This window comes from Ahaetulla prasina, chromosome 9, assembly GCF_028640845.1.
Source record: "Ahaetulla prasina isolate Xishuangbanna chromosome 9, ASM2864084v1, whole genome shotgun sequence".
Lineage (NCBI taxonomy): Eukaryota > Metazoa > Chordata > Lepidosauria > Squamata > Colubridae > Ahaetulla > Ahaetulla prasina.
The window spans coordinates 4,885,767-4,911,979 of record NC_080547.1 but is presented as its reverse complement, the minus strand read 5'-3'; the positions used below and the strand labels follow the sequence as shown (position 1 = coordinate 4,911,979).

At 43.9% G+C, this 26,213-nt stretch overlaps 1 protein-coding gene across 3 annotated transcripts in view; it reads right to left on the bottom strand.

Moving 5' to 3' along the window:
- Positions 1 to 1,167: 1,167 nt before the first annotated feature.
- PDLIM2 (PDZ and LIM domain 2) overlaps positions 1,168 to 26,213 on the bottom strand; it is a 135,762-nt gene continuing 110,716 nt past the window's right edge. For 2 of the 3 annotated variants that reach the window (XM_058194771.1, XM_058194772.1), the window contains exon 10: positions 18,938 to 19,835. In XM_058194771.1, coding sequence (XP_058050754.1) covers positions 19,640 to 19,835 — 196 coding nt within the window. In that variant the 3' untranslated portion in view covers positions 18,938 to 19,639. Of the gene's footprint in view, positions 1,406 to 2,716; positions 2,847 to 18,937; positions 19,836 to 26,213 lie in introns of those variants that run through there. The other variant, XR_009156505.1, reaches the window with a different exon arrangement.

The window sequence follows — 26,213 nt, the reverse complement described above, 5'->3', positions numbered from 1 at the left end:
CCACCCCCCAAGGGCACTGCACGTCCTTGGTTTTTATTTTTTCTTTGAAAACATTTCATTTCTCATCCAAGAAGCTTCTTCAGCCCAAAAACAAACAGAAAGGAAGTCCAGTTGCCTTTTGGGAAAAAGCACCTTTGGGACAACCATGACCTGGATGATTGAGAACCTCCATAGGTATTAGATTCACACATTTTCTGTCTTTGCCGTGGCACTAGTCTTGTCTACCTGCCTGTATGGCTCAATTAGCCAAACTTGTGGCACAGTATTAGTAAGGATTAGCACTGTAAATGTTTTAGTAGTTGGTATGGCTTATTTAGAGCCAGTTTAGTGCAGTGGTGAAGGCATCAGGTTTGAAATTGGGAGACTGTGAGGCCTACTACTCAGTGGTGAAATTGGAACCGGTTTGCTACTAGTGCGCTGGCTGTGCATGTGCGCTGTGTGTCCAAGGAGGCTTGGGGAGGTAAGTAGAACAGTGAGGGTGGGGAGGATCAGCTATGCCGCATGATTTAACTTCGCTAGAAAGAAGGATTTCCTGCTTTCTAGCAAAGCTAAACCGTGCGACACAGCTGATCGTCGGAAATACCGGTTCGGAGGAACTGGCAGCTTTTTTTAACTACCGGTTCAACCGAACTGGTAGATAACTACTGGTTTGACCGAACTGGTAGCTTTTTTTAACTACCGATTTGACCGAATGCACAGAAGCTTCTGCACCAGGGGCGGGTTCTACTTACCCCTACTACCGGTTCGCAACAGGATCGCAAATGTGCAGATGGTCTATGATGACATCCGGGTGGGTGGGCGGAGCTCGGCCCTGGTTTTACTACCGGTTTGCAAGAACCGGACCGAACCGGGGGCAACCCACCACTGTTCTGCACATGCGCAGAAGTGCCGCACGCTCGCGCTCCAAACAGCGAACTGGTAGCAAAGGTAAGTGAAACCCACTACTGTAGATATGTATATATGAAACTAGTATGTAGCAATCGAAATACATAGTAGTACAATACAGTATATGGCTAGTCCATGATAATGTAATGATTCCATTATCAGCCACAATTCCTGATCCCAGGATGCAAACAGAGGCACATAAGCTATGCTTCCCAACCTCACCCTCTCTTTTGCCCTGGCTGTTAGTCTTCACTTGGTCTGATGGAAGACAAAGTACATCTTGCAAGTCTGAAGTCTGTTTGTTCCTAGCCAATAAATGCAAGTCCGTGTGGCTGAGATCTCCTAATTCAATCTGCACACAGACTGTTTCGCCTTGCCTGGTGAACTGAAGGAAAGGGGAGGGTGTGTGTGTGTGTGGAGCAGAAGTTGGGAGTGATTGTACCTGAGAAAAAGAGCTTCTTGATGAGCTCAGGGACATCTGCTCTCCCTTTGAAGGACAGGAAGTCACAACATCTGACACCTGGCCATGTGAAGATAAAAGGGGGATTAGAAATTTAAATTATCTCCAGCAAACCTGACACCTTAACCCTGCCCCCCCCATTCCCTCCCAGCTTAATCCTTTGCCAAACAAGAGATGAGCACATTCAAATGGAGAAATTAATTGTGTTCCCTGGCTAAAAGATTCTACACTCGGTTACGTACATCCAGATTGTGCATTGGACCTAGATCCTCTCATTAAGTCATTAAGGGTTAAATTTGTATCCTATGACTATCATTAAGTGTTGTAAGTGTTGTACCTTGATGAAGGTATCTTTTCTTTTATGTACACTGCGAGCCTATGCACCAACGACAAATTCCTTGTGTGTCCAATCACACTTGGCCAATAAAAATTCTATTCTATTCTATTCTATTCTATTCTATTCTATTCTATTCTATTCTATTCTATTCTATTCTATTCTATTCTATTCTATGACTATCATTAAGTGTTGTTCCTTATGATTCTTGATGAAGGTATCTTTTCTTTTATGTACACTGAGAGCCTATGCACCAATGACAAATTCCTTGTGTGTCCAATCTCACTTGACCAATACAAAATTCTATTCTATTCTATTCTATTCTATTCTATTCTATTCTATTCTATTCTATTCTATTCTATGACTATCATTAAGTGTTGTTCCTTATGATTCTTGATGAAGGTATCTTTTCTTTTATGTACACTGAGAGCCTATGCACCAATGACAAATTCCTTGTGTGTCCAATCTCACTTGACCAATACAAAATTCTATTCTATTCTATTCTATTCTATTCTATTCTATTCTATTCTATTCTATTCTATTCTATGACTATCGTTAAGTGTTGTTCCTTATGATTCTTGATGAAGGTATCTTTTCTTTTATGTACACTGAGAGCCTATGCACCAAGACAAATTCCTTGTGTGTCCAATCACTCTTGGCCAATAAAAAAAAAATTCTATTCTATTCAGATCAGATGTTATTGCTCTATTATCTCTCTTGTTTCCTCAGCCACCCACCCATTCATTGCATTACATGGGATTCCTTTGCCCTCACCCTGAACCCTCCCTCCTTATATTTCAGTAGAATTATCTGCAAGCTGCTAACCTCCCTTGATTATTATTTTTTTTAAGTCAAGTTTGTTTATTGTTTTCCCCTTGTGGCTAGGGGGAAATAGCCCCCATGGAAGCAAACCGGTGATTATCCACCGTCTGCACTCTTTCTTTCAATCCTGATACTTTCAACTTGTAGAATACTGTGCCACAGGCACTTCTGTTTTAATAGCAACCTCCAGGCATCCATAAAGGAGTCAAACATACCAGAAAAATATGGGCCGGTCATGCTTGGTTAGCTGCAGCATCCAACGTAGGGTCAGGCCTGTTTAACACCATTTGTTAATGAAAGGGCTTTCCAAATTGTACCACGTTGGTTTGAAAAAGCCGATTGGATCTAAGAAAAAATAATAATAATTAAAATTGATCAGCTTGGCTTGGGAATGGCCTACTCGTCAAGCTTTCAGATGCTCTTGAACTCTTCACCAGGTGATCTGTTACAAAAAGCAGGAGATGGAGAAGAAAGAAAGCAAACGGACGAAAAAGTCCACCTAGACCAGGGGTCTCCAACCTTAGCAACTTTAAGACTTGTGGACTTCAACTCCCAGAGCGTCGGTGATGATGTCTAGGCAAGTGGGCGGAGCCTCCTACCGCCGCCACTACTGATTCGCCTGAACTGGGGTGAATCGGTAGAAACCCACCATGTCCACACCCTTTCCTCCTCCTATTTTTCCCACAACAGTCCTCTGAGGTGGGTTGGGCTGAGAGAGTGAGTGACTGGCCCAAGGTCACCCAACTGGCTTCCACAGCTAAGGCAGGACTTGAACTCATGGTCTCCTACTTTTTAGCCTCAAGCTTAACCAAATCTGGACCAAATTGGCTCTCCATGCAGCCCTCTGGCAGTCCTATTTAACAGGGGCAGGGAGTCAGTCGGGCTGGAGAATTCAAAGTGGTGACACCACATAGTTGAGGTCCCACTTAAGGAGAGAACAGGATTTTCTGGTTTGGTTCTTTTCTCTTTTTTTTAGTCTATGGGGGTTTTTTGGGGGAGGGGAAGGTTTTTTTTTAAAACAATGCTGTTAAGCCTATTTTGGGATAGACACCGTGTGTTTCCTTTTCAGAATGCCACAACTGTCCTGCAGTTTTACTAGTTTCTGGGGTCTCCTTTCTTTTTTAACAGCAGTTGAAGGTGTGGGGACAGAATGGCCAAATTTAAGCAGCTCCTTTGCACAGCATTTCTGGGGGGAAGAAAAGGGGATGGAAGCGTGGGAATAGCCAAGGGGGTCTCATTTCCTGAGTTCTCCCATTCCTATCCTTAAATGCTCCCTGCAAACGTTTATGGAGATTCTCATCCATCCAGATCATGGTTGTTGTGACCTAGGCCCCAGCAGTTATTAGCAGACACAATCAATCCTAAATGAACATATTGTATTAGAATAGCTGGGAATTACTTCAGCTTAGTCCAAATTGAGTCCAAAAACGAAGTCCTTCAGAAAAAGTCCTTCGACCTTACCCACAAACGTTTGTCCTCTTTGGTAGTCCGCCAAAGGCTTTTCTTGGCAAAGCCCCATGAAGTTCAGAAACGAGAGACGACGGCTAGAACAAATGTAGCAACGTTGCTTTCCTACAAAGAACCCAACAGCCGTTGCTGGTCTTTTAAGCCTTATGGGAGGGGGCTAATCATCTCCTGGCCTTACTCCCATGTCATCCTTTTTGCTTCAGCTGCTCTTGCCTTCTGGCAGCTCTTCGCATGCGCTAGGCTCCTCCTGTTCCTCCTCCTCCTGTTCCTATGCCTCTCTGCTGTCTGCCTCTGGAGGCTTCGGAGTCCACGCATTGCTCCCAGATGGCCCTGGCTTCATCTCTGCCTTTGACGCAGACCCCTCATCCAGGCCTTCCCCAGAGTCCAGGACTGGCCCATGGTCCTCCCCAGCCTCCTCACTGTCCGACTTCGCCGCCAGCTCCGCAGGCTGCTGGCGGACCACAACTATGGTTTTCCCAAAGGTGCTTTTCGAAAGGCACCTGGACTTCCTTGGACTTCTATTTTTGCCCTTGAAAATGTATAGCTTTTCATCCAAGAAGCTTCTTCAGAACTTTGGGTGTCCCTGCAAATGCCAGAACGCAAGTTGGGAAAAGTTGTGTGTGCCTATTCTCATGACCGTGTCCTTTCAAGGAGGGGTCTCTGGTGGCCCACCAGATGTGATGGAGTGTTGTAATCCTACCCCACCAGGGCTTGCTATGTCATCCACCTGACTATGCTGCTTGCAATAGTAGGTTAGCAATGTTTGAAGCAGGGGTGAAATCCAGCAAGTTATGATAGGTTCTGGAGAACCAGTAGCAGAAATTTTGAGTAGTTCAGAGAACCGGTAGCAGAAATTTTGAGTAGTTTGGAGAATGGGTAACGGAAATTTTGAGTAGTTCGGAGAACCGGTAGCGGAAATTTTGAGTAGTTCGGAGAACCGGTAGTGGAAATTTTGAGTAGTTTGGAGAACCGGTAGCGGAAATTTTGAGTAGTTCGGCAAACCAGTAGCGAAAATTTTGAGTAGTTCGGAGAACCGGTAGCGGAAATTTTGAGTAGTTTGGAGAACCGGGAAATACCACCTCTGGCTGGTCCCAGAGTTGGGTGGGACTGGAGATTTTGCAATATCCTTCCCCTGCCACGCCCACCAAGCCACACCCACAGAACCGGTAGTAAAAAAAATTTGAATTTCACCACTGGTTTTAAGAGCCAGAGATGCCCTTCTGTAGTTGTTTTACGTAAATACCCTGCTCTGTTCCCAGGGCTCAAGGCTTCTCTCAACAATTCCGAATTGCATAGCCCTTGTAAAAGTCTAACTAGAAAAACAATGCCCATATAAATAGAACAGCAGGAATGGAAAAGGGAAGGAAGGAAGTAAATATGGTATGGATAATCAGAGGCCACTCTTGAAAGTATTGGCCAAAGATCAGTTTTGACTGCAATCTATAATTTGCTGGGGTGAGAGATGGTTACGGTTACTACTTCAGTAGGTTTTAGAAAGTGATTAAAGCTATTGAGGTAGGGTGAGGGAGAAGATTTTAAAACCACTTCCTTCCTGGCAGAGGTAAAATCCAGCAGATTCTGACAGGTTCTGGAGAACCGATAGTGAAAATTTTGTGTAGTTCGGAGAACCAGTATCAGAAATTTTGAGTAGGTCAGAGAACCGGCAAATACCACCTCTGGCTGGTCCCAGAGTGGGGTGGGAATAGAGATTTTGCAGTAGCCTTCCCCCACCATGCCCACCAAGCCACACCCACAGAACCGGTAGTAAAAAAAATTGAATTCCACCACTGGTTTTAAGAGCCAGAGATGCCCTTCTGTAGTTGTTTTACGTAAATACCCTGCTCTGTTCCCAGGGCTCAAGGCTTCTCTCAACAATTCCGAATTGCATAGCCCTTGTAAAAGTCTAACTAGAAAACAATGCCCATATAAATAGAACAGCAGGAATGGAAAAGGGAAGGAAGGAAGTAAATATGGTATGGATAATCAGAGGCCACTCTTGAAAGTATTGGCCAAAGATCAGTTTTGACTGCAATCTATAATTTGCTGGGGTGAGAGATGGTTACGGTTACTACTTCAGTAGGTTTTAGAAAGTGATTAAAGCTATTGAGGTAGGGTGAGGGAGAAGATTTTAAAACCACTTCCTTCCTGGCAGAGGTAAAATCCAGCAGGTTCTGACAGGTTCTGGAAAACCGGTAGTGGAAATTTTGTGTAGTTCGGAGAACCAGTAGCAGAAATTTTGAGTTGTTCAGAGAACTGGCAAATACCACCTCTGACTGGCCACTGAGTGGGGTGGGAATGGAGATTTTGCAATATCTTTCCCTTGCCACCCCCACCAAGCTACACCACGCCCACCAAGCCACACCCACAGAACCGGTAGTAAAAAAAAAATTGGATTTCACCACTGCTTCCTGGATATTTTAACAATCAATTAATCCAGTTTGTGGCAATAGCCATCCAAGGGGTTTTATGTTTAGCTTTTGGGCCCCAATACACAAATCTGATCCTTAATTATTGTTTATAAGTGGAAACTTTCCCTCCTTCTGTTTCCCACTTTTTCTGAGCACAAAGAACAGGTTACATTAAGTCAAAAAATAAATAAATACACCTTTGATCACACCTTAAAGTTGCTTGTTTAGCTGTCTGACTCTCTCCCTCCCTCCCTCCCTCTTCATTTTTCTAGACCACCCATGTCCCTCAATCATTTAGAAGTCAGAAATCTCTAATGCATAGGTATCCAACCTTGGCAACTTAAGACTTGTGAACTTTAAGTCTATAACCTGGCTGGGGAATTCTGGGAGTTGAAGTTCACAAGTCTTGAAGTTGCCACGGTTGGACACTCCGAATGCATCAGAAGTAGCGCAGTCACAATAGGGATGAAATCCTCCCGGTTCGCACCGGATCGAGAGATCCGGCAGCGATCTTGGCGGCTGGTTTGCCGAGCCGGTAGCGATGGTGGAACGAAGCTCCGCCCACCCGCCTGGGTGTTGTTACTTCCTGGTTTTAACCAGGAAGTAATGTGTTCATTACGTTCAGCGCATGCGCAGGTGGTTTTGCGCATGCGCAGTAGGTCTGCACGTGGGCGCGGCGCGTGCACTTCCAAACCACTAAGGAAGGTAAGTAGATTTCACCCCTGAGGCACAACCAAGTTGGGATTCAGCCGCATTTGCAGCTTCCAGTCAAAAAGGATTCAGGAAATAATGGCAAAGGGAATTCAGACTTTTCTTCGTGCTCCTTCCTCTCTGCTTATGATACATTCCTTGTTTGCATCTTCTTGGCAGGTTAATCCCTGCCTTGATTTATTTGCAAGTCCTTTTGCAGCCCTGCAGTTTCGTTTCCTTAGGTATGTAGTTAAGAATTTAGTCCACCGTGTCTTTAAAAAAAAACAAAAAACACCTTAAACTTTGGACTGTCCTTAAACTTTGGGCTGATCCAGACATAATGCCAGAGTTTCAGGCTGTTTGTCAAAGCAAAAGAGAACAGGATTGTCACTCTGCCTTAAACTTATTGGTCCAGATTGAGCCATTCCTTCTCATCAGGGGTGAAATGCTCCTGGTTCGGACCGGATCGCCTGATCCGGTAGCGATGGCGGCGGATGGTTCAGAGATCCGATAGCAAAAATCCCTGCTCCCCCCCCACCATGCCCAGCTGAGCTGCGCGATCATCAGAGTTTTTTTTTTTTTAACTTTTAAAAGCATTTTTTCTTTGGCCAAAAAAATGCTTTTAAAAGTAAAAAAAAAAGCCTCTGATGATCGCATGGCTCAGCTGGAATTGTCAGAGGCTTTTAAAAGCATTTTTTTTAACAACCTCTTCAGCCGATGATCCCAGCTGAGTTGCCTGATCATTTTTTTTACTACTGATTCTCCGAACTACTCAAAATTTCCGCTACTGGTTCTCCAGAACTGGTCAGAACCTGCTCAAACCCACCTCTGACTGCTCAACCCTCAATAGCCACCAGCTTTAAAAACCAGGCAGAAAACCATACCGAACAAAAAAATAAATAAAAACAGGGGAAAGGAGTTAGGAGAGAAAGCGCAGGGGGCAAAAAAAAAAAGGAACTCTTTTGGGAATAAGAGATTTCTCAACCCTTCCAACTCAGGCCTGTTTCTGATGGTAGTTTGCTTATCTATATTTTGAGCAACATGGAGCTCCTTCAGGAGCCTGGAGAAGGCCAGGGAGAGCCCTGACTTACTTCAATCTTCTGTTTAGCAAATGTTTCAAAGAAAGCGCGTGGGGAGGGGAGACAGACAGACAGAGGAGCAGAAGATAAGATAAGGGGGCAAAGACGTGCTGGAATCCACCTGCCTGTTTGCCTTCTCTGCCCAACTCTGACAAACAGGAATCTGCTCCAGGCACATAAAAAAAAGGCTGAAATACAGAAGAACTAGAAACTTCATTTTTAGCTGCTTGGAGTAAAGTTTCAGGATTCACAAAGCCATTCTCCACCTCTGGATTCAACCTTTCCTTTTGTCAGGCTGACCCAACCACTGGGCTTTTGAAACCATGGTTTGTCTCGTACAGAGGAATCCAATGCTGGTTTATTTAACTTCTGAGATTTACAGCCAGTGTTTCTATTACATACCATCAGAACTGAGCTGTTGGCTTTTAATTTATTTTTATTTAAGGGTCTCTTCCCTTCTCCTATCAAAGGCAATAAAAGAGAATATTTGTAGTAACTGTGAGAGGGATCTTGGAGACCTAGTGGACAACCATTTAGATATGAGCCAGCTGTGTTGCAGCAGCTGCCAAAAAGCCAACACAGTTCTGGACTGCATATTAACCGAGGGATAGAATCAAGATCATGTGAAATGTTAATACTACTTTATAATCCCTTGGTAAGGCCTCACTTGGAATATTGCATTCAGTTTTGGTCACCACGATGTAAAAAAGATGTTGAGACTCTAGAAAGAGTGCAGAGAAGAGCAACAAAGATGATGAAGGGACTGGAGGCTAAAACATATGAAGAACGGTTGCAGGAACTGGGTATGTCTAGTTTAATGAAAAGAAGGACCAGGGGAGACATGATAGCTGTGTTCCAATATCTCAGGGGTTGCCACAAAGAAGAGGGAGTCAAGCTATTCTCCAAAGCACCTGAAGGCAGGACAAGAAGCAATGGGTGGAAACTCATCAAGGAGAGAAGCAAGTTAGAACTAAGGAGAACTTTTCTGACAGTTAGAACAATTAATGAGTGGAACAACTTGCCTGCAGAAATTGTGAATGCTCCAACACTGGAAATTTTTAAGATGATGTTGGATAACCATTTGTCTGAAGTGGTGTAGGGTTTCCTGCTTGGGCAGGGGGTTGGACTAGAAGACCTCCAAGGTCCCTTCCAACTCTGTTATTATTATTACTAGCTCAGGGTTGAAATGAGGGGTCCTAGGTGGTCTCGTGAGCTCGGCTGCTTTCTTGCAGACATTTCAATACCCAAACTAGATAACGTTATCAAAGCTACAGCAAACCCCATCCCTTAACTAGCACTCATGATGTTAGTTTAGGTAATGAAAAATCAGCAAGCAAACAACCAAGCTGAGAGAGCAGCAAGAAACTCTCGGATTTAGATCATCTAAACAAACAACTCGCCTGGGATTCAGCTATTAAAACTTTCTGCACACTAGTGGGAATTTTCTGCCTCTACACAGTTAGGCAGTCACGTTTTAAAAAGAATCCTACTTTTTTTAAAAGGAGGAGTCCCAGGTACCCACTACAATTATCCCTGCCCTGTTCCCCTTTCTGGTGATCTGGATTGGCTGCATCTGCATTTCTAAAGGTTGCGTTAACACTTCTTCACAACTGCTTAAATCAGTACTGAGGTTGTAAAAGACTATAACAAGGAACACCTCAGATCCTTGAGTAGCCGTAGATTAGATTAGATTAGATTAGATTAGATTAGATTAGATTAGAGTAGAGTAGAGTAGAGTAGAGTAGAGTAGAGTAGAGTAGAGTAGAGTAGAGTAGAGTAGAGTAGAGTAGATTAACAGAGTTGGAATGGACTTTATAGGCCATCTAGGGATTTGGCAGAATCCTTCCCTGGAGTGGGGAGGGAATGGAGATTTTACAGTATCCTTCCCCTGGAGTGGGGAGGGAATGGAGATTTTACAGTATCCTTCCCCTGGAGTGGGGAGGGAATGGAGATTTTGCAATATCCTTCCCCTGGAGTGGGGAGGGAATGGAAATTTTGCAATATCCTTCCCCTGAAGTGGGGAGGGAATGGGGACTTTGCAGTATCCTTCCCCTGGAGTGGGGAGGGAATGGGGATTTTGCAGTATCCTTTCCCTGGAGTGGGGAGGAAATGGGGATTTTGCAGTATCCTTTCCCTGGAGTGGGGAGGGAATGGAGATTTTACAGTATCCTTCCCCTGGAGTGGGGAGGGAATGGAGATTTTACAGTATCCTTCCACTAGAGTGAGGAGGGAATGGAGATTTTGCAATATCCTTCCCCTGGAGTGGGGAGGGAATGGGGATTTTGCAGTATCCTTTCCCTGGAGTGGGGAGGGAATGGGGATTTTGCAGTATCCTTTCCCTGGAGTGGGGAGAGAATGGAGATTTTACAGTATCCTTCCCCTGGAGTGGGGAGGGAATGGAGATTTTACAGTATCCTTCCACTAGAGTGAGGAGGGAATGGAGATTTTGCAATATCCTTCCCCTGGAGTGGGGAGGGAATGGGGATTTTGCAGTATCCTTCCCCTGAAGTGGGGAGGGAATGGGGATTTTGCAGTATCCTTCCCCTGGAGTGGGGGAGGGAATGGAGATTTTACAGTATCCTTCCCCTGCCACACCCACCAAGCCACACCCACAGAACCGGTAGTAAAAAAAATTGAAACCCAGCACTGCCTTATTTCCTTTCCCTACAGAAGCCTCTGCTATCCTATCAGGCCTTTTTTTCCCCTTCCCCTTTTAAAAAGCTTCCCTTCCTATCCTCACCTTCTTTCTTCTTTCTTTTTTCAGTCACAATCCCCCCTTCCTCCTCTCACACTTTCTCCCTCCCTCCCTCTCTCACTTCCTGCGAAAACCTTTCACTCCTCATCTGAGAAGCTTCTTCAGCTCTACTTCTGAACTGAAGGAGCTGCGGATGAGAAGCTAAATGTTTTTAGACACTTGAGACAGGAGACAACTATGACTGAGAATCTTCACAGAGAGTCAGAGTCTCTTGGTTTTTAGCCTGGTGCATTAACAACTAGAGTAGGCCAAACTGGTTCTCATACTATGGCTATATATTGTTGTGTTTACATATATATTGTTGGTGAACATGTCACTTAGAACAGGGGTCTCCAACCTTGGTCCCTTTAAGACTTGTGGACTTCAACTCCCAGAGTTCCTCAGCCAGCTTTGCTGGCTGAGGGACTCCGGGTGTTGAAGTCCACAAGTCTTAAAGGGACCAAGGCTGGAGACACCTGACTTAGAAAGCCTCAGGTGAGTTTGTCTTTGTGAGGATGGGAAAGACAACTTCCATTTTATTGAGTAGGGATGACTTAATGCAAGCTTGCGCCCTAATGAAGGCACTCTAGAATACAGCTCGCCTGTTTGGAACCCTCACCACATCTCTGACATCAATACAATTGAATGAGTCCAGAAATATTTCACAAGAAGAGTTCTCCATTCCTCTGTAAACAACAAAATACCTTATCCCACCAGACTTGAAATCCTAGGCTTAGAAAACTTGGAACTCCGTCGCCTTCGACAAGACCTAAGTTTAACTCATAGAATTATCTATTGTAATGTCCTTCTGTTAAAGACTACTTCAGCTTTAACTGCAATAATACAAGAGCAACCAACAGATTTAAACTTAATGTTAACCGCTTTAATCTAGATTGCAGAAAATATGATTTCTGTAACAGAATCATCAGTGCTTGGAACACTTTACCTGACTCTGTGGTCTCTTCCCATAATCCCAAAAGCTTTAACCAAAAACTTTCTACTATTGACCTCACCCCATTCCTAAGAGGACCAAAAGGGGCGTGCATAAGCGCACAAATGTGCCTACCGTTCCTGTCCTATTGTTTTTCTTTTCTTCTTCCTATATATATATATAGATGCTTATACCTCCCAATATTTACTCATATATATGTTTATATACTATAAAATCTTTTTATATGATGTTGTGACAAAATAAATAAATAAATAAATAAATAAAATAAACTTTGCATAGAAGAAAGAGTCTCAAGGCTTTAGGGTAAATGGGCAATCCACACTGTGCCTCCTGTGTAAATAGGATGTAGCTACTTTCAAAGCAACACATAATAAAGCATTCCTTTTGGTTGTCAGAAGAGTCCCATTGTCCCTGCTTCCTATTCATTACAAAGCACACCATCGCACATTCAAGGCTCCCCAGGGAGAAGGCACAGTGGTGGGATTCAAATTTTTTACTACTGGTTCTGTGGGTGTGGCTTGGTGGGCATGGCAAGGGAAGGTTACTGCAAAATGCCCATTTCCTCCCAATCAGCAGGGACTCGGGAGGCAGAGAATAGATGGGGGCGGGGCCAGTCAGAGGTGGCATTTACCGATTCTCCAAACTACTCAAAATTTCCGCTACCGGTTCTCCAGAACTGGTCAGAACCTGCTGAAACCCACCTCTGGAGAAGGGGCTGTTGAGGAGGAGCCTGGGAATCCGGCCATACAATACCAATCCATCACGGAAGGCAACGCATCCCCTCTTAAGAAGCCTCCTGTTCTTAACAACTCCTTGGATTACTGACGTGCCACCTTTATAACCAGCTGCGGTTCCTTCTTGTAGTCTTGTATGCCAAGTGTGGCCTTACCAGGGGCATTATAAAATGGTACTAACACTTCATGTGATCTTGATTCCATCTCTTTGTTAATGTAGCCTAGAACTGTGTTGGCTTTTTTGGCAGCTGCAGCACACGGCTGGCTCATATATAAATGATTGTGCGCTAGAATTCCAAGATCCTTCTAACAATTACTACTATGGAGCGAGGTACCACATATACTCTCCCTTTGCATTTGGCTTTTCTTGCCTAAATGTAGAGCCTTGCTTTTTTCACCGCTAAATTTCATTTTATTAGCTAGCACCCAGCAATCAAATCTGTCAGGATCCTTCCGTACCTTAAGCCCATCTCTTAGAGCAGCAGTCACCAACTGGTGGTCCGTGAGAAATTTTTGGTGGTCCTCAGAAAAATTATTTGCATTTTTTATATTGCACTAAATCAGGGATCCTGAAACTCCGGCCCCTGGGCCAGATACGTGTAATGAACGTTTGTGTTGCTGCAGAGAGTCTCCCCCTTCGAGGTTTTCTTGTGTGGGTCAGAGGGGGGGGGGGGAGAAATTCCGACTTGGGGTCTGCTTCAGCCTCCTGCTGTGGGGCTTTGGGCGAAGGCTGGGGGGAAGAGCCGCCGGTGGCAAAGAGCTGGTGGTTGGAGACCCCTGTTCTATTCTATTCTAGCGTGCTTTGTGATGGGCAAAAACAATGAATAAAACAAAAAGACCTGCGTTTATCAGATTAGGCAAACTGACTCCCAAACCTTGCAAACATCCTAACAAGCTCATTCCAAAACACGAACTAATATGCTGAATGTATATATTTAAGAGCAAGTCTTGTGTTGGAGGACCAGGATACAGGAAAGCTAAGGAATCTGCTGAAATATTGCCACCAAGTGCACAATTCTTGTTTGTGACGAGCGCCCTCTACTGGCTAGCTGCGTATGCTACATCGGAAATGAATGTTCTGCTAACCAACTTCGCTATGCAGTAGAAGTTTTTACGCCGTGTTGTTCATTTACAAAGAGCCATAGCGTATACAGGCCGTCCTCGACTTGTAACAGTTCCTTTAGTGTCTGTTCAAAGTTACAGTGGCACTGAAAAAAGCGACTTACGACCATTTTTCACAGTTGCAACCTTCAAATTCAAATGCTGGGCAACTGACTCATATTTATGACGGTTGCCGCGTCCCGGGGGTCATGGGATCCCCTTTTGCGACCTTCTGAAGACCCATGTCAATGTGGGAAAGCAGGAGCAGCCGCCTTACTAACAAATGCGATGGTTCACTTAAAACAACTTGTGTCAGGAAAAGTTGTACAATGGGACTCACTTAACTAATGTTTCACTTAGTAACGTAAATCTTAGGCTCAGTTGTGGTTGTAACTCGACAACTACCTCTATGTGGCCCTTTTGGGGTTTCATTTTCTTCATAAAATATACCTTTGCAGTATCACCCTGCAGCTTCACCATGATTAAGTGTTAAATTTGTACCCTATGACTATCATTAAGTGTTGTACCTTGATGAAGGTATCTTTTCTTTTATGTACACTGAGAGTCTATGCACCAAGACAAATTCCTTGTGTGTCCAATCACACTTGGCCAATAAAGAATTCTATTCTATTCTATTCTATTCTATTCTATTCTATTCTATTCTATTCTATTCTATTCTATTCTATTCTATCATTAAGTGTTGTACCTTAGAATTCTTGATGAACGTATCTTTTCTTTTATGTACACTGGGAGCATATGCACCAAGACAAATTCCTTGTGTGTCCAATCACACTTGGCCAATAAAAATTCTATTCTATTCTATTCTATTCTATTCTATTCTATTCTATTCTATTCTATTCTATTCTGACTATCATTAAGTGTTGTACCTTATGATTCTTGATGAATGTATCTTTTCTTTTATGTACACTGAGAGCCTATGCACCAAGACAAATTCCTTGTGTGTCCGATCACACTTGGCCAATAAAGAATTCTATTCTATTCTATTCTATTCTATTCTATTCTATTCTATTCTATTCTATTCTATTCTATTCTATTCTATGACTATCATTAAGTGTTGTACCTTATGATTCTTGATGAATGTATCTTTTCTTTTATGTACACTGAGAGCCTATGCACCAAGACAAATTCCTTGTGTGTCCGATCACACTTGGCCAATAAAGAATTCTATTCTATTCTATTCTGTGACTATCATTAAGTGTTGTACCTGATGATTCTTGATGAATGTATCTTTTCTTTTATGTACACTGCGAGCCTATGTACCAAGACAAATTCCTTGTGTGTCCGATCACACTTGGCCAATAAAGAATTCTATTCTATTCTATTCTGTGACTATCATTAAGTGTTGTACCTTATGATTCTTGATGAATGTATCTTTTCTTTTATGTACACTGAGAGCCTATGCACCAAGACAAATTCCTTGTGTGTCTAATCACACTTGGCCAATAAAGAATTCTATTCTATTCTATTCTGTGACTATCATTAAGTGTTGTACCTGATGATTCTTGATGAATGTATCTTTTCTTTTATGTACACTGAGCCTATGCACCAAGACAAATTCCTTGTGTGTCCGATCACACTTGGCCAATAAAGAATTCAATTCTATTCTATTCTATTCTATTCTATTCTATCATTAAGTGTTGTACCTTATGATTCTTGACGAACGTATCTTTTGTTTTTATGTACACTGAGAGCCTATGCATCAAGGACAAATACCTTGTGTGTCCAATCACACTTGGCCAATAAAGAATTCTATTCTATTCTATTCTGTGACTATCATTAAGTGTTGTACCTGATGATTCTTGATGAATGTATCTTTTCTTTTATGTACACTGCGAGCCTATGTACCAAGACAAATTCCTAGTGTGTCCAATCACACTTGGCCAATAGAGAATTCTATTCTGTTCTGTTCCGTTCTGTTCCGTTCCATTCCATTCTATTCTATTCTATGACTATCATTAAGTGTTGTACCTTATGATTCTTGATGAAGGTATCATTTCTTTTACGTACACTGAGAGCATATGCACCAAGACAAATTCCTTGTGTGTCCAATCACACTTGGCCAATTAAAAAATTCTATTCTATTCTATATGTTAGCAGTAAGGTATAATTGTTTTGTCTTATTTTTAGACAAAGATGCATAGGAAGAGCTGGGACTCATAGCTACTGCAGGTAGTCCTCGACTTACAACAGTTTGTTTAGTGACTGTTTGAAGTTACGGCCCTGAAAAAGTGACTCATGATCATTTTTCACACTAATGACCATTGCAGCATCCCCGTGATTACATGATCAAATTTCAGACTCATATTTATGACCCATTGCAGGGTCCCAGGGTCATGGGATCCCCTTTTGCGACCTCCTGACAAGCAGTCAATTGGGGAAGCTGAATTCACTTTAACAACTGTGTGACTAATATAACAACTGCAGTCATTCACTCAACCAAGGTGGCAAGGAGAGTCAAAAATGGGGCAAAACTCACTTAAGAAATTCTTCACTTAGCAACATAAATTTTGTGCTCATTACCGGTCGTAAATTGAGGACTACCTGTACTCCGAATTATAGTTTGTCAGTCTTTGATTGCCCATAATGCTAACCGCTGTAGATACATGGCAGGTTGTATCCATGTACTACAAGTTCTGGGAGTTGTTACTTGTGGCCTATCTTGGACCTCGGAATCTGTTATGATACTTTTAGCTACAGTCAATTTAGGCGAGAGTGAAAAAGAGACCTTGGAGAGAACATTAGGAGTCATAACACCACTCACTGTACATAGCGCAGGTTGTGACCCAGGCCCAAGTAGGTAGTAATAACCTTAGTCTTAGTCCAATTAGGCAAACTGCCAAAGGCCCTTCCTGGCAAACGTCCAGAAGCCACAAAAACAAAGACATACACGAAGCAGAAGACGCAGCTACAACATTGTTTTCTAGCAAAGCTGAAACACCCTTGCTGGTCTGTTTTAAGCCTTATGGGAGGGGCCAATCATCTCTTGGCCCTACTCCCGAGTTGTCCTTTTTGCTTGAGCTGCTCTTGCCTTTTGGCAGCTCTTCTCAAGCGTGCATTAGGAACAGGCTCCTCCTGTTCCTCTGCCTCACTACTATCAGTCTCTGGAGGCTCTGGAGTCCGCACCTCACTCCCCGATGGCCCTGGCCTCACCCTCAGCCTCATCGCTGTCCGACTCTGTTGCCAGCTCCGTAGGCTGCTGATGGACCACAACAGCGCAATTGGCACAATAGAAAGCCACAATGTGTTTGAACCAGCACAAGAACAGCTGGTTTCCCAAGAACTGTTTTGAATAGCTCAATGCCTCCGGAAATGGCATTCGGCCACCAGGGAGAGTGGAAGAATGCCAGCGTGTTCAATCAAAGGAAATGCAACCTCAAAGCCTCACCGAACTCCTCTTATGAAAATGAGGACATCAGTGGCAGAACTTGCAACCCAGCCTTACACAGGTGAGGTTCTCTCACTATTCAGGCAGGTAAGGAAAACAGCAGCACTTACCATGTTGAGCCTCTGACTGGCTAAATATTTGACCGAGGTCACCTAATATCCTCCTCCCCACTCCGCATAAAAAGAAAGCCAATCTCCTCATAACCCCCACACCCTGGGACATACATAAATATAAACACAGGTTAGTCCTTGACTTACAACCTCTCACTTAGTGACAGTTTGATTTTACACCAGACCCCCCCCCCAAAAAAAACCGATTACAAAGTTCTGACAGTCACCTGATTGCATTTGGGGTGTTTGGCATGGCAACTGGCCGGCATTTATGGCTATTTGCAGAGTCCTGCAGTCACGCGACCGCAATTGATGATGGTATTTTGTCCGTTGGATGCAACGGGTTTGTGTAACCCTCGCAGCATTTAACAGCTGTTGCCAAAAAGGCAAAAATTGGCTGTGCTCATTTGGAGAACTACTTAATGACTGGTAGAATTGCCTAGTGTAATTCCTGATCCAATTATCCCTGTAAGTCAAGGACTATCTTCGTGCAACTTCTTATTCTGCTTATCCTTGCCCTTCCCTCTCTCTCATTCAATATCTCGTTATATCCATATTACCATATTTTTTGGAGTATAAGACGCATCTTTTTTCCCCAAAAAAGAGGGTGAAAATCTGGGTGCGTTTTATACTCCGAATGTAGCCCAGCCCAGCTTCTCAAATGGAGGTTTCAGAGGCTGAAAGAAGCTTCAGAAACGAAGCCCCCAAACAGAGCTTCAGAAAAGAAGCCCCCAAACAGAGCTTCAGAAAAGAAGCCCCCAAACAGAGCTTCAGAAAAAAACCCTCCAAATAGAGCTTCAGAAAAAAAGCCTCCAAACAGAGCTTCAGAAAAAAAGCCTCCAAATAGAGCTTCAGAAAAAAAGCCCCCAAACAGAGCTTCAGAGACTATTTTTCTGAAACTGTTTCGGAGGCTTTCAGAGGCAGAAAAAAGTTTTTTTCTGAAATAGAGTTTCAGAGGCAGAAAAAAAAGCAAGGCACAGAGCTCACAACCAAGGAACCTGTTGCTAAAATTCACCTCTGGGAACCGCTGATTGGGGGGGCCAATCCACCTGCCAATCAGTTTTTTTCTTATTTTCCTCCCCAAAAACTAAGGTGCATCTAATACTCTGAAAAATACGGTAATAAAGAGCATTCAGATGATCCTGCAGCAGTTACCGCAGTAGCTTGCAGCCAAACCTACTGTATTTCATATTATTAAATAGAAATTTTTTTAAAAAAAATCACTGATGGGGCATTTACCTGTGCTAGAGATTACAAAAACTCCTTCCTGACCTCAAGAATTAGAACTAAGGAGAAATTTCCTGACAGTTAGAACAATTAATCAGTGGAATAACTTGCCTGCAGAAGTTGTGAATGCTCCAACACTGGAAATTTTTAAGAAAATGTTGGATAGCCATTTGTCTGAAGTGGTGTAGGGTTTCCTGCCTGGGCAGGGGGTTGGACTAGAACAGGGGTCTCCAACCTTGGTCCTTTTAAGACTTGTGGACTTCAACTCCCAGAGTCCCTCAGCCAGCAAAGCTGGCTGAGGAACTCTGGGAGTTGAAGTCTACAAGTCTTAAAGGGACCAAGGTTGGAGACCCCTGGTCTAGAAGAACTCCAAGGTCCCTTCCAACTCTGTTATTATATTATTATTATTATTATTATTATTATTATTATTATTATTATTATTATTATTATTATTATTATTATTATTATTATTATTATTAGAGGGAAGAGAGCAAGAGGGTTGCCAGAACGTAAAGAAAAAAAGGCAGGCATGGGGGCGATTGTTTTATCCATCCTTATACATATACATATATATATTATATTTCACATAGACATCTGGCTTAATATCTTAAAGAGAAGCGTCACAGGGAAAGAAGTCAGCATTCGGAGCTGAATCCACGCCGTCCGGGACCTTCGGAAATTCCATCTTCCCGTCACTCTTAGATTTGCATCGTGGGGCAGGGAGAGTTTGGCAAGAGGGGCAAGGCAGAAGTGCTTCGGCCACAGAACCGAGCCATCAAGAGACTCCCCGTCGCTTCTGGCCGCAAACCAAGGATTAATACGAGCACCGACAATCACTTTCCAGAGTCCCGGAACTAAGGCCTACTTGGCGGCCTGGGAAACCATCATTCCCAAAGCTGTCAAAAGACAAATGTCCGCGCGGCGGCAAACATTGGTTGCTTTAAGAATGATGGCCCAAAACTAGGGTAAGTTGAAAAGAAAGAAAAAGAAAGAAAAAGAAAAGAAAAGCCATTTGCCTTGGGGAACGCCCTCTCCCTCCCTCAAACGCCTTCCCCAAAGGTCCCTCCATGGCATTCTGACTTGCAATGGTGGTCCTTGCCCTCTTGCCCCCAAGGCCTCCTTTCCTGCAGATGTCTTTAAAAGGCCGAATTTGGGTGAGAAGATCCCCGGTGGAAATCTCCCATCTGACTGCGTTCCTTTTCTTCAGCTTCCTGAGCTCCCGCTATCATTTTAAGACTGGGAATAGACGGCCAGGATGGTGCCGCCCTCTGCTGGGCTCTGGTAGCGCTGGCGGGCGTGCTTCTCGCAGTACATCTCTTCCCCAACCCAGAAATGGCCGCGCATCTTCAGGTTGAGCCCGCAGTCGGAGCAAACGTAGCAAGACGGGTGGCGGTAGCGGTTCTCTTGGATTTTCACAGCCTGGTATCTGGGGAAGACGGAGCAGAAGAGAAGTCCGGTGAGAAGGACTAGCATCTACAGCAGGGGGAGGGGGGGTGTTGAACCTTGGCAAGATCTGCGGGCTTTCAACTTTCCGGATATTCCCAGCCAACCATCCGCAAATCGAAGTTCCACGAGTCTTAAATTTGCCGTGGTGGGACACCCCTGATCTACAGCAGGCCAAGTATCATTGGCCAAATGACACCAGCTCTCCAAAATGCTGGCTTAACCAAGCATTATCTTTTTTTTTAAAAAAAGTTTTTTTTTCTTTTTTTCTTTTCTTATATACATATTGTAAATGTACATTCTCTTATCCTTACATAATCATACCTATTTTTTCTAAAGGAAGCACAAAAATAAAACACTTTAATTCTGTTTGGGGTTGCTCTTCTACCCTTTCTTTCCCTTCGTTTCACAACAAACCTTCTCCTCCTCTTTTCCCTCCCTCCCTCACTTTTCCTACCTTCTTCCTCCTCCTCTCCTTCCTCTTTCCTACTTCCCTCTCCCCCATTCCTCTCTTCTTTCCTTCTTTTCTTACCTTCTCCCCTGCTCTTATCCCCTATCCTATCCTCCTATCCTTCCCCTTCCTTCCATCCCACTCTCTCCGTCACCTCCTCTATCTTACCCTCTGTTCCTCTCTTCTTTCTTTCTTCTTTGTTGTGTAATATTTCCCTTGTCTGATAGCTGAGCAACTCCAATTTACTAATATTGTATACTTTCTTTTCAGTTTCTTTTCCATTTAACCCAATCTATCATTTCGTAATTGTACATTTATATTTATAATCTTCTTTCCTTCCCTCCCCCAACCCCCTTTTCTATTTACTTTCGCAAACCAAGAATTCTCGAGTGTAAACAAGAATTTACATGCACAAGAGTTGCATGTGCTTGGCTGAGGAATTCTGGGAGTTGAAGTCCACAAGTCATAAAGTTGCCAAGGTTGGAGACCCCTGCTCTAAAGTCCTCCGATGGACATTATGATTTTTTGCCATCTCGGTCTTTGAAGTGACTCTATCTAACGAAACCAAATAAATACATTCCTGCAGAGGTAATCCAGGCTACCAATTTTCTCTTTTCTGGCCACTCCACTCGCTATGCAAGCTTCTTTTTGCATAGATTGTTGTCGTTACCTTCAAGAGTGTTGATGGCCTCTTCAAAGGACGATGTGGAGCGATGGCTGCCTTCAGCCACTCCACCTCTTTTCTTTTGGAAACAAACAAGCATTCAGCAGTCAAGCTGGTATTTAGGAGGCGCATTGCTCATGTACACCACAGCGCCAAGTATCCAGACAAGCACATTCCAGGTGGTTGAACCTCAACTCAGGGGTGAAATGTAAAATTTGTTACTATCGGTTTGCTGGGCGGGGCTTGGTGGGGTGGGGTGGGTTAATGTGACTGGGTGGGCGGCCAACTTTTAAAAAAAAACAACACTTTTAAACACATTTTTTCTACAACCTCTTTGGCCGAAGAGGTTGTAAAAAAAATGCATGGTGGTGAAGTAAGTCAGCCGCTCTTGATTTTGCATTTGATAAGCGAAGAGAAGGACATGGGGCAAAATTCGGGTGGACTGGACAACGGCACCATGCTGCCAGCATAATTTTACAACCGTGGGTTCTGTGGGTGTGGCTTGGTGGGCGTGGCAGGGGAAGGATACTGCAAAATCCCCATTTCCTCCCGATCAGCTGGGACTCGGGAGCCAGAGAATAGGTGGGGGTGGGGCCAGTCAGAATTTTCACTACCGGTTCTGTGGGTGTGGCTTGGTGGGCGTGGCATGGCTTGGTGGGCGTGGCAGGGGAAGGATACTGCAAAATCCCCATTTCCTCCCGATCAGCTGGGACTCAGAAGCCAGAGAATAGATGGGGGCGGGGCCAGTCAGAATTTTCACTACCGGTTCTGTGGGTGTGGCTTGGTGGGCGTGGCAGGGGAAGGATACTGCAAAATCCCCATTTCCTCCCGATCAGCTGGGACTCAGAAGCCAGAGAATAGATGGGGGCGGGGCCAGTCAGAATTTTCACTACCGGTTCTGTGGGTGTGGCTTGGTGGGCGTGGCAGGGGAAGGATACTGCAAAATCCCCATTTCCTCCCGATCAGCTGGGACTTGGGAGGCAGAGAATACCACCAGAGGCCAGCCAGAGGTGGTATTTACCGGTTCTCCAAACTACTCAAAATTTCCGCTACCGGTTCTCCAGAACTGGTCAGAACCTGCTGAAACCCACCTCTGCACCTGTACTATGGAAGGGACCATCTCTGACCTCTCACTGGCTGCTCTTAGCATGGCTCATCTTCATCCACTCCTCTTTAGGTTTTCCAGCCTGGCAGGTTACACCGCCATTTCCAGTTATGGGTTGCCAAATCAGAGCCGTGGAAACAGCCCTTTAATCATGCAATTACCAAAACCATCCGCAGCTCTTATTCGGAAAGATAAATAAATCAACAAGTTTTGGGCACTCTTCAGGCCCAAAACTCACCTGAGAGGTTAGCCCTTGCCCCACCTCTGGTGTTAATCCCTGCCAAGGATTCCTTTGAAGATCAAAAGAAGGAGGAATGACTGTCCTGAAAGAAGACAGGCTCATCATCCTTTCATTGTTATTTTGGATTGATTTTTATCGCAATTTCTTCCTTGGGAGCTGCCCAGAGTCGCTCAGTCAGCAGGCACTGAGGTTTAATAAACTTAGCTATGGAGATTCCTAATCATCCAGGTCATGGTTGTCCCAAAAGACAACTGGACTTTCTTGTGCTTCCCCACCCCCGCGTTTGAAAACATTCCAAAGAACTGAAAAATGGATGAAAAGCAAAAGGTTTTCAAATAAACAAAAAACTAAGGAAGTCCAGCAAAATAATTTGTTTTAATAAATTATTAATAATAACACCAAATTAGCAATAGCACTTAGACTTATATACCACTTCATAGTGCTTTATAGTCTTCTCGAAGCAGTTTACAGAGTCAGCCTCTTGCCCCCAACAATCTGGGTCCTCATTTTACCGTCCTCGGAAGGATGGAAGGCTGAGTCAACCTTGAGCCAATCAGGATTGAACTACTGGCAGTGGGCAGAATTAGCCTGCAATACTACATTCTAACCACTGCGCCACCATGGCAAGAAAAAAGGAAGGGAGGGAGGGAGGGATGGAGGGAGGGAGGAGGAAGAAAGGAAGGAAGGAAGGAAGAAATCAATAGCACTTATAATTATATATCATGTCACAGTGCTTTCCAGTCCTCTCTAAGTGGTTTACAGAGTCAGCCTCTTGCTCCCAACAATCTGGGTCCTCATTTTACCGACCTTGGAAGGATGGAAGGCTGAGTCAACCTTGAGCCAATCAGGATCGAACTACTGGCAGTGGGCAGAATTAGCCTGCAATACTACATTCTAACCACTGCGCCACCATGGCAAGAAAAAAAGGAAGGAAGGAAGGAAGGAAAGGAGGAAGGGAGGGAGGGAGGGAGAAGGAAGGAAGGAAGGAAGGAAGGAAGGAAGGAAGGAAGGAAGGAAGGAAGGAAGGAAGGAAGGAAGGAAGGAAGGAATCAATAGCACTTAGACTTATATACCACTTCACAGTGCTTTTACAGCCCTCTCTAAGTGGTTTACAGAGTCAGCCTCTTGCCCCCGACAATCTGGGTCCTCATTTTACCGACCTCGGAAGGATGGAAGGCTGAGTCAACCTTGAGCCTGGTGAGATTCGAACTGTCAAACTGCTGGCAGCCGGCAGTCAGCAGAAGTAGCCTGCAGGACTGCATTCTAACCACTGCGCTACCGTGGCTCAAAAACAGAAAAAAATACATATTTATATCACCACCTTAGCAAACGCTAAACACTGCTACTCTGCTGGCTGGTTCAAAATAGACCCTCTTCCCCTTACCAAACCATTCCTAACCCTTTTCCTTTCTATGTCTTTTTTTTATTTTTTAATGAAAGCTTCCTGTTCGAAATTCAATTACACATTGTCAGGGCATGCTGGCAATTCACACACCCTGTAAACAGCTGCTGGAGTCTCTTACCTGATTTTTATTTTTATTGGATGGGTTTTTAAAATTTTGTTATTTTACGGGGGAGTACGTTTTTTAACATTTTTGGGCATTTGAATTAGTTTTTTTAAGGGATGTTTTTAATTACTGTGTGTATTTATATTTTATCTGCCTGTTCACCGCCCTGAGTCCTTCGGGAGTAGGGCGGTATACAAATTAAAATATTATTATTATTATTATTACCCACCAGATGGCTATAAGCAGTGGTGGGATTCAAGTAATTTAACAACCGGTTCTCTGCCCCAATGATTTCTTCCAACAACCAGTTTGCCAAACAGCTCAGAAAGTTAACAACCGGTTCTCCCGAAGTGGTGCGAACTGGCTGAATCCCACCACTGGCTATAAACCCTTTTGGCCCATTGAAGGGTATAGGCACAAGGCCGCCTGCCCAGAGTCAAATCCAACTTCCTGCCACCTGAAATATCTTTCATAGACATGGGTAGTCCTCAGCCTAGGACCACTAACAGAGACTGGAAAATTCATTAAGCGATGTGATTGTTAAATGAGGTGTCCTATGGTTGCAGCTGATGGGGTGACCTTTTTTTTTTTATGTGGTCATTAAGTGAGACATCACACGACTGTGACTTGCAACTTCCTGCCAGCTTTCCCCTTTGCCGATGTGGAAGATGGTTGGGATGATCACGCAACTGAAGGACAATGCCGTTGTCATAAATGTGAGCCGGTCGCCTATGCGCCTGGATTGTGATCAGGGATGTCGTAACGGCCATAAGTAGAGGACGGATCATAAGTATTTTTTTTTTCAGCGAAGTCAAAATGTTGAATGGTCACTAAGTGAGGACTACTTGCATTGGACCAAGTTAGCATAATGCCCAGCACCATGTGGTGCTGTAATCCAGCCCATCAAATTGCCCCATGTCCTTCTCTTTGCTTACCAGAATAACAGAGCTGAAAGGAACCCTGGAGGTCTTCTATTATTTATTTATTTATTTATTTTATTTATTTAATCATATTTATATACCGCCCTATCTCCCGAAGGACTCAGTCCAACCCCCTGCTCAAGGAAGAGACCCTATTGGACAAATGGCTGTCCAATCTCTTCTCAAAAACCTCCAGTGTTGGAGCACCCATAACATCTGGAGACAATTCAATCCACTGATTAATCGGCTGGCGGCCCCCCAGGGGAAGATCCTTCTCTGTGGGGGCTCCTACTCTTTGGAATGAACTTCCCCCTGGTTTACGCCAAATACCTGACCTTCGGACCTTTCGCCGCGAATTGAAAACATATTTGTTTATTCGCGCGGGGCTAGCTTAAACTTTTTAAACTGTTTAGTTTTTAAATTTTAAATTCTATTTATATTTTAAATTGGGGTTTTTAGATTTTAATTATTTTAATTTCTCGGCCAATTGTGTAATAAGTTTCTTAATTTAGTTTTTTAATATTGTATATTGTGTATGTTTTTAGCCTGTCTGAGTCCTTCGGAAGAAGGGAGGTCTAGAAATTCAATAAATAATAATAATAATAATAATTGTTCTCACTGTCAGGAAATTTCTCCTTCGTTCTAGATTGGTTCTTTCTTTGATAAAAGTTTCCATCTATTTATCCCAAAGGTGCTTTTTCCCGAAGCAACTGGACTTTCTTGGTTTTTCTTTGAAGACATTTCACTTCTCATCCAAGAAGCTTCTTCAGCTCTGACAAAGCTGGCTGAGGAATTCTGGGAGTTGAAGTCCACAAGTCTTAAAGCTGCCAAGGTTGGAGACCCCTGCTTTGGAGAATAGGTCGACCCCCTCTTCCATGTGGCAGCCCCTCAAATAGTTGAAACGGAAGGCCTTCCCCTCTATTCCAGTCCCGTTGGTACTAAACCCTACTTAAGGATTAGGCCAGTGGTTCTCAACCTTTATAGTGCTGCGACCCCTTTAATACAATTCCCCACGATGTGGCGACCCCAACCGTAAAATTATTTTCGTTTTGAATTTATCCCGCCTGAAGCCGTATCGGGCTAGCAATCTGAACTGCTTGCGATTGCCTTGAGGGCGGAGGCATTAAAGCGGAGACTCCTCCCCTATTAAGTTTATCGTGCCTGAAGCCAGGTTAGGCTAGCGATTGGGAGTGATTGCAGCTGGCTTGAGAGGGAGACATCAGAGCAAAGATTTCTCTCTTTTTTAATTCATCGCGCCTGAAGCCGAATTCGGCTAGCGATTTAAAGAGCCTGCAGCTGGCTTGTGGAGTCTACCATTGGAGCACGATTCTTCTCGCCTGGACTACTGTAACGCTCTCTACATAGGGCTCCCCTTGAGGTGCACCCGGAGACTTCAGTTGGTTCAGAATGCAACCGCGCGGGTGATAGAGGGAGCCACTCGTGGCTCCCATATAACACCGATCCTGCGCAGG